Raw genomic sequence first — 14,836 nt, forward strand, 5'->3', positions numbered from 1 at the left:
GAATGAACGATATGCATCTTCTAGCGATCTATTGATAGGATAGGCTGCCTGTCAGTCACAAAGCGAGCGATGATAGGGAAACGCAGTCTGCTGTCTGTTCCGCCTCCGGGTATGATTTGTGTGCACTGTGGTTGGTTGCAGTCAAAAACGGAAGAGGGAGAGAGCATGATGCTCGTGAATTTTCACGTCCCATGTAATGTAAGTGGGAACGATGAGTCGTAATCCACGACTAATAGTTGTTTTCTCGCACATTTATTTATTTTCTTTCGCGTGTTTCACATAGCCAGCCATGCAGAGTCGTGGCGCATAGTAGGCTATTTTACTGTGCTTTTATTGACACCTGAACAGTAAGTTGACTAGTTTCTAAAAGGTGTTGAGCTGACTACATAAAGTTGATCTCCTATATCCCTTTCACCCAGGGACACCGACCTCCAGGGGGCCCAGGGACACCGACCTCCAGGGGGCCCAGGGACACCGACCTCCAGGGGGCCCAGGGACACCGACCTCCAGGGGGCCCACAACTCAAAAAATAAAAAACAATTGGTTAGGGGCCACCTGGAGGTCGGGAGCCCCGGGGCACGTGCGTGCCCTGTGTGCCCGTTCGGTAATCCGGCCTTGATCCCTTTGCCATTCATAAATCATGCAACTTGGTTATATGTCTATTATATCGTATCGGGCCAAGTAAACCAAAAGATTTCCTAGGTTTCCAGAGCTTGAAGAATTCTTGAAAGAATAATGTGCAAATATTGTACAATCCAGGTGTGCAAAGCTCTTAGAGACTTACCCAGAAAGACTCACAGCTGAAATCGCTGCCAAAGGTAATTTTTACATGTATTGACTCAGGGGTGAGAATACTTATGTAAATGAGTATGTTTTTCATTTTCAATACATTTGCAAACATTCTAAAAACATATTTTTTCACTTTCTCATTATGGGGTACTGTGTGTAGATGGGTGAGATTTTTTTTTTTTTATACATTTTGAATTCTGGTTGTAACACAACAAAATGTGGAGTAAGTCAAGGGGTATGAATACTTTCTGAAGGCACTGTATAATCAAGCTGTTTATCAGTCTCTCTGTGACCGCCGATAACTTCGGAACGAAGTTCACTACAAATACAAAGTTATAAATGTCTTTGCAATTGAACAAGCGAAGGATCAAAATAAAATAAAAACTGAGATGACTGCGTAAAACAATGAATACCTATAGGCTACATAGGCCTATATATTTCAAACATATGGTAATAAATGTAATGTTCAGTCAATTGAGTTCTATTTGTAGGCTACACTCTGTAATTGTTGCCTCAACATATTTCATGATGTGTACCAACGTGCGCAATCATGTGCCAAATAAATCTGTGATTGAGTGCATTATCTCTCTAGAAGCTGTTCCGTCGTCAGTATTGTGGTATAATTCTAATGTTAAGGTAAGATTTGAATGGAGAAATGTGGTCAGAGAGCAGTGCTGTATCAGTATCGACACATGCTTTCTGCGTGTTGTTTTGGGAAACGCATGTTACGTCTTCGTCCGTTGTAGGAAAGATGCATTGTTAAAACACTCGTAAGCCTAAGTTTCATCGCTATCGGGAAACATCTAACAATACACTGAATTCATACATTTTCAGTCATTTAAATTGTAAGGTAATGTCTTCCTACACAATACTGCAGCAAATTGTTCCAATCTGGGAGGTAAACTCGATAAAGTATTCAATAATTTCACTATGTGTTTTGGATGGAATCAAGGCATTAAATGTACCAGAGGCCACCAAAATGGAGCTCCTTAGGCAAAACAATTTGTCAACTGGCTGGCTATTTTTGGTATTTGGCTGGCTACTCTATGTACTTGTGGAAAACACTGACACGGACACGCACGCCGGCCGAGTACTCAAGTCCTTGTTTTCATTTTAATGTATTGTGGAGTGTGATCCATCTCTTTTTTTTTTTTTGCGTGTAATTTTCGTGTCCTCTCTGTACTGCATCATTCCCAACCATGCATTAGGTAATTGTGGCACTCTACTGTATTGGTGTTGTAGGGAGATACAGCAGTGTCACTGCTCCATTTAACCTCTGTTGTGAGCAAGGACTCTGTCCTGTCTTCTCTCTCTCTGTTTTTATTGATTGGGCTTTGAGCTCTCCTGTGTATTTATTTATTTTCTCATTTTTTTGTCTTTCAGGGAGAAGGAGAGGGAGGAAAACCCAGAGGCGGAGTTTGGTGAGACCTGGCTGTTCTTCGGTTGTCGCCATAGAGACCGAGACTTCCTGTTTAGGTGAGTGTCATTCTGACCAAAATGTTGGGTCTTTCCAAAATGGCACACTATTCTCTATGGGCCCTGGTCAAATGCAGTGCACTATATAAGGAGTGTGATCCCATTTCGGCTGCACCCATGCAACCCCAAAGTCTAGCACCCACCTGGGTGACCTTGGACTTTTTCTCCAATCAGTGCAGATCGTCATGTAAACAAACAAACTGAGTGAGCAGCATGGTTCCCTGTAACGTGCCACTTCCTCTGTGTCCTTGACGGTTGTGGTGTGATTGAGACGGCGGTAAGATTGAAGTGGACCTTGAAGGACAAGACTTTAAACTTGATATAATGGGATTACGGTCTGGCTGCCCCATAGGACCACAGAGATACAGTATGTCTCACTAGAACTACACTGTATGGCAGAGATAGGCAACTAGATTCAGCCTTGGGACGATTTTTGTTGGAGCGGATGGTTGGGGGGCCGGAACATAATTATAATAATTTGACCACAACTAAGCGCAAAAATAGATTGTATTTGAAAATAACAATCATTTCATCATACCTTGATTACATTGAGACACGATCGCTTATGTCTCTTTTTTTATTTGTGGGAATATATGGGAACAGATTTCCTAAATTAAACACATTTCTAGCTGCATTCCTTTTGATTTTACAGTATTTATTTACCCAAAACTAAAATCCTTTTATATAAATATTTATTTACAGTTGAAGTCGGAAGTTTACATACACCTTAGCCAAATACATTTAAACTCAGTTTTCCACAATTCCTGACATTTAATCCTAGTAAAAATTAGGTTAGGATCACCACTTTATTTTAAGAATGTGAAATGTCAGAATATTAGTAAATCAAATGATTTATTTCAGCTTTTATTTATTTAATCACATTCCCAGTGGGTCAGAAGTTTATAAACACTCAATTAGTATTTGGTAGCATTGCAAACGTTTCGGGTAGCCTTCCACAAGCTTCCCACAATAAGTTGGGTGAATTTTGGCCCATTCCTCCTGACAGAGCTGGTGTAACTGATTCAGGTTTGTAGGCCTCCTTGCTCGCACACGCTTTTTCAGTTCTGCCCACAGATTTTCTATAGGATTGAGGTCAGGGCTTTGTGATGGCCACTCCAATACCTTGACTTTGTTGTCCTTAAGCCATTTTGCCACAACTTTGGAAGTATGCTTGGGGTCATTGTCCATTTGGAAGACCCATTTGCGACCAAGTTTTAACTTCCTGACTGATGTCTTGAGATGTTGCTTCAATATATCCATATAATTTTCCTTCCTCATGATGCCATCTATTTTGTGAAGTGCACCAGTCCCTCATGCAGCAAAGCACCCCCACTGCATGATGCTGCCACCCCCATGCTTCACGGTTGAGATGGTGTTCTTTGGCTTGCAAGTAGTGGTAGCAGGTAGCTTAGTGGTTAAGAGCGTTGTGCCAGTAACCGAAAGGTCGCTGGTTCTAATCCCCGAGCCGACTAGGTGAAAAATCTGTCGATGTGCCCTTGAGCAAGGCACTTAACCCTAATTGCTCATGTAAGTCGCTCTGGATAAGAGTGTCTGCTAAAAAAAATAATTAAATTTTTTTTTTTTTAAAGCCTTCCCCTTTTTCCTCCAAACATACCGATGGTCATTATGGCTAAGAGGACATCAGGCCAGAGGAGATTTCTCCAAAAAGTACGATCTTTTTCCCCATGTGCAGTTGCAAACCGTAGTCTGGCTTTTTTATGGCGGTTTTGGAGCAGTGGCTTCTTCCTTGCTGAGCGGCCTTTCAGGTTATGTCGATATAGGACTCGTTTTACTGTGGATATAGATACTTTTGTACCTGTTTCCAGCATCTTCACAAGGTCCTTTTGCTGTTGTTCTGGGATTGATTTGCACTTTTCGCACCGAAGTACGTTCATCTCTAGGAGACAGAACGCGTCTCCTTCCTGAGCGGTATGACGGCTGCGTGGTCCCATGCTGTTTATACTTGCGTACTGTTGTTTGTACAGATTAACGTGGTACCTTCAGGCATTTGGAAATTGCTCCTAAGGATGGCTGATTTCTTTTGATTTTCCCATGAGGTCAAGCAAAGAGGCACTGAGTTTGAAGGTAGGCCTTGAAATGCATCCACAGGTACACCTCCAATTGACTCAAATTATATCAATTAGCCTATCAGAAGCTTCTAAAGCCATGACATCATTTTCTGGAATTTTCCAAGCTGTTTAAAGGCACAGTCAACTTAGTGTATGTAAACTTCTGACCCACTGGAGTTGTGATACAGTGAATTATAAGTGAAATAATCTCTGTAAACAATTACTTGTGTCATGCACAAAGTAGATGTCCTAACCGACTTGCCAAAACTATAGTTTGTTAACAAGACGTGTGGAGTGGTTGAAAAACGAGTTTTAATGACTCCAACCTAAATGTATGTAAATTTCCGACTTCAACTGTATATATATTTATATTCTTTTTTCCTAAAAATGTTGGTGGGACAAAATAAATCACTCACGGGCCAGTTTTGGCCCACGGGCCGCCTGTTGCAGACCTCTACTGTATGGGCTACTGAGCAACACTGGTACATACACAGGGATGGGGAGATTTTAGCGGGGATGGGGCATATCGTTAGGATGGAGGGTATATTGTACACTGTAATGTTACAAACCCATAGATAGAGAGATATACAGTAGATATGACATACAGTAGATGTTGCAATTCCAGTTCAGAAGACTTGAAACCATTTTATTTCAAACCAAACTTACTTGCTTAATAGAGAATGCAAATCTACCAAGCTCTCCTCAAATGACTCCTAACACAACACAAGGCCATGTGAAGGCCAATGCACCAATCAAAGCTGTATTCTGACTAGATCACAAAGCGATGCATTGGTCCCGGAAATCATGAAAGAACAGATCAAAGAAAAATCTGCCTGTGTTCGTATATTTCCCTCTATCTCTTTGTTAAATACGTCCTCACAGCCAGGTATCCTGGGCTGATGAGTGTTTGTTCACAATGTGGGTCTCTCTATCTGGGGGAATTCAAAATGGACGCCCCACCGTGAAGACTGAATCGATTTAACATGTACTAATGAGCATGAAACAGCTGTATCAATCAAAACCAAATGCTGCATTTTCGGGAAGACGTAAAAAAGATTGTTCTTGCACTGTAGGAAGGCACATTTGGATTCATGTTATGTATGAAACTGTATGTTTACTGTGTGAAAAACCCATGTCAGCATCATATTTCAAACATGCTCTCTTGCAGCATGATAAAATCATTATATTAAACTTGACTCCAGAAATAAAACACAGCCTGCAATGTTTCGCATGTTCATTATTATTATTATTATTATTATTATTATTATTATTATTATTATTGACCTAACCCGACTAGCCGTCCTAAAAAATAAGTGTTCTCTTTGATGCTAAATATATCCTGTGGTCCTAGGCTAAACCCTGACATCTTGGGTGTGACATTATAGAGTAAAGTTCATTCCAGAATGTTCTTTAAAAACAAACAGGCTCTGGGATCAGCCTAATCAACCCCAACACTTAACATCTGTGTTAGAGGTTGACACCAATCTGACCTCCAGTCAGTTACGCTCAACCAGACACTCGGACCCCCTGCCGTTTGCACTCCTTTTCTCCCTTTCCCTCCCTATTTTTTTTTCTCTCTTTTTCCCCTCTTTTCATGGATTGTGATTTCACTGCTGAGGGAAATGGGGTTACCGAGCTCTTGTTAAGGGCCAGAGTCGCACAACCGGACCAGGGCTGTTTTCTCTGTCAATACACACCACGGTTTGACTGAGGCCAGAGAGAAGAGCATTGCACAGTGGGGTGTGGGTGGGACCCCTGGTACCAGGATGTTAACCTTTCAAACAGAAATGAAAGTCGCATGATATTGCCTGACATTCAACAGAATAGAGGGGTAGGGAGAGAAAAAAGAGATTGGGAAATGGCAATACTGTTTGTCTCTCATGGAAGTCTTATACAGTCAGGTCCAAAAACTATTGGCACCCTTGATAAAGATGAGCAAAAAAAGACTGTATAAAAATAAATACAAATACTGAGCTATATTGTATGCAAAAAAAATGAGGAAATTATATTATTTTATACTAATACAATTGCTCAGAGAAAGAGATTTTGTTTAACACATTCTTTTTTTTCTTAAAAAGATAGTTGTCAAAATTATTGGCACCCCTAAAGATTCTTATAAAAACAAACAAAATTACATCTGCATTACCATTCTACTTTTTTAAGTTGACCTCAGTATAATGAAGTGTATTGTGACCTTCCATGGCTTCCTGTTTCACTGGGGTATAAAAATGAGGTAACCTGCATGTAAAATCTTTGTCATCCATCATCATAAAAATGTGGTAAACTTTCCTGGCATTGGACCCATGTGTATCTTGTCCCCACGCACAATGAGGAAGATATTTTGGGAAGCAAAGTAAATTAGAAGGGCCAAAGTTGGAGAATTACAGAACTTTGTCACATCTTCAGGTCTCCAAATTTACAATTAGACACCACCTCCATGCTAATAGGATCTTAGGAAGGGTTGCCAGAAAAAAGCCTATATTGAGAGCAACAAACTAATGTAAACACCTGAAGTTTGCTAAATGGTATTGGCACTTGGATTGGAACCGGTGGCATGTTCAGATGACATGAAAATAGATATCTTTGGCCATGCACACCAGTACTGGGTTTAGCGTTGAAAGAAGGCTGTATCAGTAGAAAATAACCTCATACCTACTGTAAAATATGGTGGTGGATCTTTGACGTTATGGGGCTATTTTGCTTCCACTGGTCCTGGGGCCCTTGTTAAGGTCAAAGGCATCATGAACTTTACCAAGTACCAGGACCTTTTAGCCAAAAACCTGGTTGCCTCTGCTAGGAGGCAAGAACTTTGCAGCAAGTGGATCTTCCAGCAAGACAATAACCCCAAGCACACATCAAAATCCACAAAGAAATGGTTAACTGATCACAAAGTCCACATTTTGCAATGTCCATCTCAGTCTCCGGACTTGAACACCATTGAAACCTGTGGTTTGAATTGAAGAGGGCAGTCCATAAGCGAATAATGAAGGATATCAAGGATCTAGAAAGATTCTGTATGGAGGAATGGTCTAAGATCCATTCCAATGTGTTCTCTAATCTCGCATAACATTTTAGAAATGCACTCAGTACTGTTATCCTCGCAAGGGGAGGGTGCCGGAGTATTGAAAACAGGGGTGCCAACTATTTTTACACGTATCTTTATTTTTTATTTTTGTTATTTGTTAAACAAAATCTTTCTCTGAGCAATTGTATTGGTATAAAATAATATAAATTCCCAATTTTGGGGGCATACAATATAGCTCAGTATTTGTATTTATTTTATACAGTCATTTTTTGCTCATCTTTATCAAGGCTGCCAATCATTTTGGACCTGACTGTATATCTGGAGAGAATATGTTGTCATGCTTTCCCCCCTAGACTTTTCTGTTAGTCAACACCTCACGTTAAAGGGTCTGTGTTCTTTATATTGTTATTTCACAACCAGGAAGTGAACCCTCATCACTGCTCTGTTGATACAGTCTGTGACACACAGGGCCGTCTAAGATTCTAGTCCAGACAGTCCCAGGGGACACGCGTTCACTTCTCTCTCTTTCTCTTTTTCTTCCCTGTCTTTTCTCTTGTTATTCTAGCGCAGGGATCATCAACTAGATTCAGCCGCAGGCCGTTTTTTTTTTCTTGAGCGGATGGTCGAGGAGCCAGTACATAATTACAAATAATTTGTAGACTGCAAATTGACCGCAAGAAGCCCAAACATAAATAATATTTGACTAGAACATAATAATTTCAAACCTTGCTTACATTTGAATATGATCACGTGTCTCTCTATTATGCATGGAAATACTTGGGATTCAGATTTCCCAAATTAAAATCACTTGGAGCTGATTTCCTGGTGTTTTTACAGTTTATGTCCAACAATGAAAATTCTATAAAAATTCTATAATATAAAGTACCAGTCAAAAGTTTGGACACACCTACTCATTCCAGGGTTTTTCTTTATTTTTACTATTTTCTACATTGTAGAATAAAAGTGAAGATATCAAAACTATGAAATAACACATATGGAATCATGTAGTAACAGAAAAAGTGTTAAAAAAATTATTCAAAGTAGCCACCCTTTGCCTTGATGACAGCTTTGCACACTCTTGGCATTCTCTCAACCAGATTCATGAGGTAGTCACCTGGAATGCATTTCAATTAAAAGGTTAAAAGTTAATTTGTGGAATTTCTTTCCTTCTTAATGCATTTGAGCCAATCAGTTGTGTTGTGACAAGGTAGGGGGGGTATACAGAAGATAGCCCTATTTGGTAAAAGACCAAGTCCATATTATGGCAAGAATGGCTCAAATAAGCAAAGAGAAATGACAGTCCATCATTACTTTAAGACATGAAGGTCAGTCAATCTGGAAAATGTCAAGAACTTTGAAAGTTTCTTCAATTGCAGTCGCAAAAATCATGAAACACTATTATGAAACTGGCTCACATGAGGACCACCACAGGAAAGGAAGACCCAGAGTTACCTCTGCTGCAGAGGATAAGTTCATTAGAGTTACCAGCCTCAGAAATTGCAGCCCAAATAAATGCTTCACCGAGTTCAAGTAACAGACACATCTCAAGATCAACTGTTCAGAGGAGACTGTGTGAATCAGGCCTTCATGTTTGAATTGCTGCAAAGAAACCACTACTAAAGGACACCAATAAGAAGAAGAGACCTGCTTGGGCCAAGAAACACGAGCAATGGACATTAGACCGGTGGAAATCTGTCCTTTTGGTCTGATGAGTCCAAATTTGAGATTTTTGGTTCCAACCGTTGTAGGTGAATGGATGATCTCTGCATGTGTGGTTCCCACCGTGAAGCATGGAGGAGGAGGTGTGATGGTGTGGGGGTGCTTTGCTGGTGACACTGTTGGTGATTTATTTAGAATTCAAGGCACACTTAACCAGCATGGCTACCACAGCATTCTGCTGCGAAACGCCATCCCATCTGGTTTGCGCTTAGTGGGACTATCATTTGTTTTTCAACAGGACAATGACCCAACACACCTCCAGGCTGTGTAAGGGCTATTTAACCAAGAAGCAGAGTGATGGAGTGCTGCATCAGATGACCTGGCCTCCACAATCACCCGACCTCAACCCAATTGAGATGGTTTGGGATGAGTTGGACTGCAGAGTGAAAGAAAAGCAGCCAACAAGTGCTCAGCATATCTGGGAGCATATTCCTCCCCAGGAGACTAAAAAGATTTGGCATGGGTCCTCAGATCCTCAAATACAGCTGCACCATCGAGAGCATCCTGACTGGTTGCATCACCGCCTGGTATGGCAAATGCTCGGCCTCCGACCGCAATGCACTACAGAGGGTAGTGTGTACGGCCCAGTACATCACTCGGGCCAAGCTTCCAGCCATCCAGGACCTCTATACCAGGCAGTGTCAGAGGAAGGCCCTAAAAATGTTCAAAGACTCCAGCCACCCTAGTCATAGACTGTTCTCTCTGCTACCGCACGGCAAGCGGTACCGGAGCGCGAAGTCTAGGTCCAAAAGGCTTCTTAACAGCTTCTACCCCGAAGCCATAAGACTCCTGAGCTAATCAAATGGCTACCCGGACTATTTGCATTGTCTTCCGCCCACCCCCTCTTTTAACGCTGCTGCTACTCTGTTTATTATCTATGCATAGTCACTTTAACTCTACCTACATGTACATATTACCTCAATTACTTCGACTAACCTGTGCCCCCAAACATTGACTCTGTACCGTTACCCCCTTGTATATAGCCTCGCTACTGTTATTTTACTGCTGCTCTTTAATTTTTTAATTTTTACTTGTCAATTTTTTTACTTAACACTTATTTTTCTTTAAGCTGCATTGTTGGTTAAGGGCTTGTAAGTAAGCATTTCACTGTAAGGTCTACACCTGTTGTATTCGGCGCATGTGAAAAATAAACATGAGATTTTATTTGAAGACTGTTGGAAAAGCATTTCTCATGAAGCTGGTTGAGAGAATGCCAAGAGTGTGCAACGCTGTCATCAAGGCAAAGGGTGGCTACTTTGAGGAATCTAAAATTTAAAATATATTTTGATTTGTTTAACACTTTTTTGGTTACTACATGATTCCGTATGTGTTATGTCATCATTTTGATGTCTTCACTATTATTCTACAATGTAGAAAATACACTGCTCAAAAAAATAAAGGGAACACTAAAATAACACATCCTAGATCTGAATGAATGAAATAATCTTATTAAATACTTTTTTCTTTACATAGTTGAATGTGCTGACAACAAAATCACACACAAATTATCAATGAAAATCAAATGTATCAACCCATGGAGGTCTGGATTTGGAGTCACCCTCAAAATTAAAGTGGAAAACCACACTACAGGCTGATCCAACTTTGATGTAATGTCCTTAAAACAAGTCAAAATGAGGCTCAGTAGTGTGTGTGGCCTCCACGTGCCTGTATGACCTCCCTACAACGCCTGGGCATGCTCCTGATGAGGTGGCGGATGGTCTCCTGAGGGATCTCCTCCCAGACCTGGACTAAAGCATCCGCCAACTCCTGGACAGTCTGTGGTGCAACGTGGCGTTGGTGGATGGAGCGAGACATGATGTCCCAGATGTGCTCAATTGGATTCAGGTCTGGGGAATGGGCGGGCCAGTCCATAGCATCAATGCCTTCCTCTTGCAGGAACTGCTGACACACTCCAGCCACATGAGGTCTAGTATTGTCTTGCATTAGGAGGAACCCAGGGCCAACCGCACCAGCATATGGTCTCACAAGGGGTCTGAGGATCTCATCTCGGTACCTAATGGCAGTCAGGCTACCTCTGGCGAGCACATGGAGGGCTGTGCGGCCCCCAAAGAAATGCCACCCCACACCATGACTGACCCACCGCCAAACCGGTCATGCTGGAGGATGTTGCAGGCAGCAGAACGTTCTCCACGGTGTCTCCAGACTCTGTCACGTCTGTCACATGTGCTCAGTGTGAACCTGCTTTCATCTGTGAAGAGCACAGGGCGCCAGTGGCGAATTTGCCAATCTTGGTGTTCTCTGGCAAATGCCAAACGTCCTGCACGGTGTTGGGCTGTAAGCACAACCCCACCTGTGGATGTCGGGCCCTCATACCACCCTCATGGAGTCTGTTTCTGACCATTTGAGCAGACACATGCACATTTGTGGCCTGCTGGAGGTCATTTTGCAGGGCTCTGGCAGTGCTCCTCCTGCTCCTCCTTGCACAAAGGCGGCGGTAGCAGTCCTGCTGCTGGGTTGTTGCCCTCCTACGGCCTCCTCCACGTCTCCTGATGTACTGGCCTGTCTCCTGGTAGCGCCTCCATGCTCTGGACACTACGCTGACAGACACAGCAAACCTTCTTTCCACAGCTCGCATTGATGTGCCATCCTGGATGAGCTGCACTACCTGAGCCACTTGTGTGGGTTGTAGACTCCGTCTCATGCTACCACTAGAGTGAAAGCACCGCCAACATTCAAAAGTGACCAAAACATCAGCCAGGAAGCATAGGAACTGAGAAGTGATCTGTGGTCACCACCTGCAAAACCAGTCCTTTATTGGGGGTGTCTTGCTAATTGCCTATAATTTCCACCTGTTGTCTATTCCATTTGCACAACAGCATGTGCAATTTATTGTCAATCAGTGTTGCTTCCTAAGTGGACAGTTTGATTTCACAGAAGTGTGATTGACTTGGAGTTACATTGTGTTGTTTAAGTGTTCCCTTTATTTTCTTGAGCAGTGTAGTAAAAATAAAGAAAAACCCTTGAATGAGTAGGTGTGTCCAAACTTTTGACTGGTACTGTGTATATATTTTTTCCTCCAAATACTTGGGCCGCCAAATAAAACCACCCCCGGGCCAAATTCGGCCAGCGGGCCGCCAGTTGAGGAACCCTGTTCTAACGTTTAACGTACTTGGTAATCTAGGGATTTAGTTGCAGGGCTGTCAGAGGTCAAAAATTATTGTTCGTAATGAGTCATTCAGAAAAATACATGTCAAGAGATAAACATGGTAAAGGTATTGTTGCAGCAACAATACAAGACATTTAACCCAATGAAGGAGAGAGAGAAATGGAAAATAACAACAATACTTCTCCTTCGCTCTACCCCCCTGCAGTATTTACTGCATTTTTACTCATTCTAGTCATGGTCTCCATATTTTATTAAAACTAGCTTTTAAAAGTCTCCCAGCTATTGCAAAACAATCTTCACCAGAGTCCCTTTAACCAGATATTTTACATTTACATTTTAGTCATTTAGCAGACGCTCTTATCCAGAGTGACTTACAGTTAGTGAGTGCATATATTTTTCATACTGGCCCCCCGTGGGAATCGAACCCACAACCCTGGCGTTGCAAGCGCCATGCTCTACCAACTGAGCTACACGAGGCCTGCCTGTATGTTGTCTAGTGTCTGTCTGTCTGTCTGTCTGTCCGCCTCTCTATCCTCTCAACCTTGGGTATGGTTCTTCACCGGCCCAGAAAACTCAGTAAACCTTACCCTGCTGTTGCCAACTACCCAAGGCCCTGTAAAAACATATTGAAGTGGAACACACACACACACACACACACACACATACACACACACACACACACACACACACACACACAATGTTGTGGCAAGGATAGGTGGATTGATTGTAAAAATATGCTTATAAGAGGGACTCGACCTTGCTTATGAAATCCACTTTTTACCATTTATCTTCCATTAAATAAGATGTATTGGTGGGCTGTGTTTTTATACGTAGGCTTGTACACACTGCTGGGATATAATTTGATTGAGCTTGACTGCTTTTTGTCTGTTTTGGAAATGAAAACTGCTTTCATGCCCTGAACTAACTCCCCATCGCTTTCTTCTCTCCCTCTTTCTCTCTCTTCTCTTCTCTTTCTTCTCTCTCTCTTCTCTCCTCTCTTTCTCTCTCTTCTCTTCTTTCTTCTCTCTCTCTTCTCTCCTCTCTTTCTCTCTCCCTCTTTCTCTCTCTTCTCTTCTTTCTTCTCTCTCTCTCTTCTCTCCTCTCTTTCTTTCTCTCTCTTCTCCTCTCTTTCTTCTCTTCTCTGCTCACTCTCCTTAATTTTTTTCTCCAGAGAGGAGCTGCAGGGGTTTGTGGGTAAAGGAACCCTGACCCATCTGAAAGTGTCTTTCTCGCGAGACACTCGGATGGGGACAGAGACCGAGACAGGACCTAGATACGTCCAACACAACCTGCTCCTCCATGCCAAAGACATCACCAACCTTCTCCTCAAGGAGAATGGATACCTCTACATCTGCGGGTGAGCTCCATTTTGATGGTGGTGATGATGATGATGTCAATAGGAAAACCATGGAATAGTCTGGTTCATTGAGTTCATTATTTTAGTGGCTGTGGATTTAGCGGATCTGGATTTACTGACTTTCTTACTTTGCTCCCACAGTGATGCTAAGAACATGGCTAAAGACGTGAACGAAACCCTGATAGAGATGGTATCAGCAGAGCTTCAGCAGGATAAACTAGATGCCATGAAGAGATTGGCTGGACTCAGGGAGGAGAAACGCTATCTACAGGACATATGGAGCTGAGTGGATGAATCTTCAACATATCTTATGTCGCAGACTGAAAAGGTCCATATATAATTTTTGTGGGCCATTAATTTCCTTTCAGCAACACATAAACTGACCATATGGATTGGGTTGCATGTTGTTCCTCTTGCCTCATAGCACCTGACAATAAACTTAATAAACTGACCATATAAGATTGAGTTTAAGTACTGTAGTTTTATAGTGGAATTATGCAAGAATAACACACTACTTACTCCTCATCCTACTTCACATTCTTGTCTTCCAATACCTTTTCGCTGTGTGCAAAAATGTGTCAAATACAAAAGGTGTGTTTGCTTGAAAAGCTTTAAAGGTCTCTGATGTGTTTCTTATGCTCACTGTATGATGATAAAATGAGTGATATGGTGGGTGAAACTTATCTTGGCACGCGTACAAGACGAGATGAAACCCATTCAGAGATAACGATCAAATGTAATGAATTTGGATTGATATGGGATGATTGCATTTTAATTTGAGAATAATTCAATTGTTCAAGGTGACTTTCCTCACTAGATGAAGCCGTAGTCGGCGGTTAGTTAATTGAAGGATTTTCGCTATGGGCCTTCCACCGTACCCTAGAGAGAGACTTCTCAGAATTAAATCTTCAAACACTGCTAGTCTTTTTATATCAGCAGGCCTCTTGTAAGGATGGGAGAGGAAAACATGTTTACAATCTCCACAGCTGGGCCGGGCTAGACTGGGCTGGTGCTCCATATGAGAGTGGATGACGACAACGTCACACTCAATAAAGCTTCGCCAAGTAAACAAATCAACTTCTGCTTGTCTGTCAGAGGAAAGTATAGGCCTGTCCATGAGGTCGGATCGGGGTGGAAAATTGGTTACAGACTGGACAAATTGGAGGAATTTTAAACACAGTTCAATGAATACCAGAGCAGACGTTATCAATAAGTCTCAGCCACTTTCTCCTGCTGCTCCACTTTGTCAGAGGAGGATCAAATCAGTAGTGGTG

General features: G+C 42.0%; 1 protein-coding gene across 1 annotated transcript in view; it reads left to right on the plus strand.

The window, feature by feature from the left end:
• The window catches only part of LOC121549907 (methionine synthase reductase-like), a 31,883-nt gene extending 17,709 nt beyond the window's left edge, over positions 1-14,174 (plus strand). The window contains exons 13-15 of the mRNA XM_045210583.1: positions 2,173-2,265; positions 13,377-13,562; positions 13,704-14,174. Of these exons, the coding sequence (XP_045066518.1) occupies positions 2,173-2,265; positions 13,377-13,562; positions 13,704-13,848 (424 nt within the window). The 3' untranslated portion in view covers positions 13,849-14,174. The remainder of the gene's footprint in view (positions 1-2,172; positions 2,266-13,376; positions 13,563-13,703) is intronic.
• Positions 14,175-14,836: the final 662 nt, after the last annotated feature.

Source organism: Coregonus clupeaformis, chromosome 34 (assembly GCF_020615455.1).
Source record: "Coregonus clupeaformis isolate EN_2021a chromosome 34, ASM2061545v1, whole genome shotgun sequence".
Taxonomy (NCBI): Eukaryota; Metazoa; Chordata; class Actinopteri; order Salmoniformes; family Salmonidae; genus Coregonus; species Coregonus clupeaformis.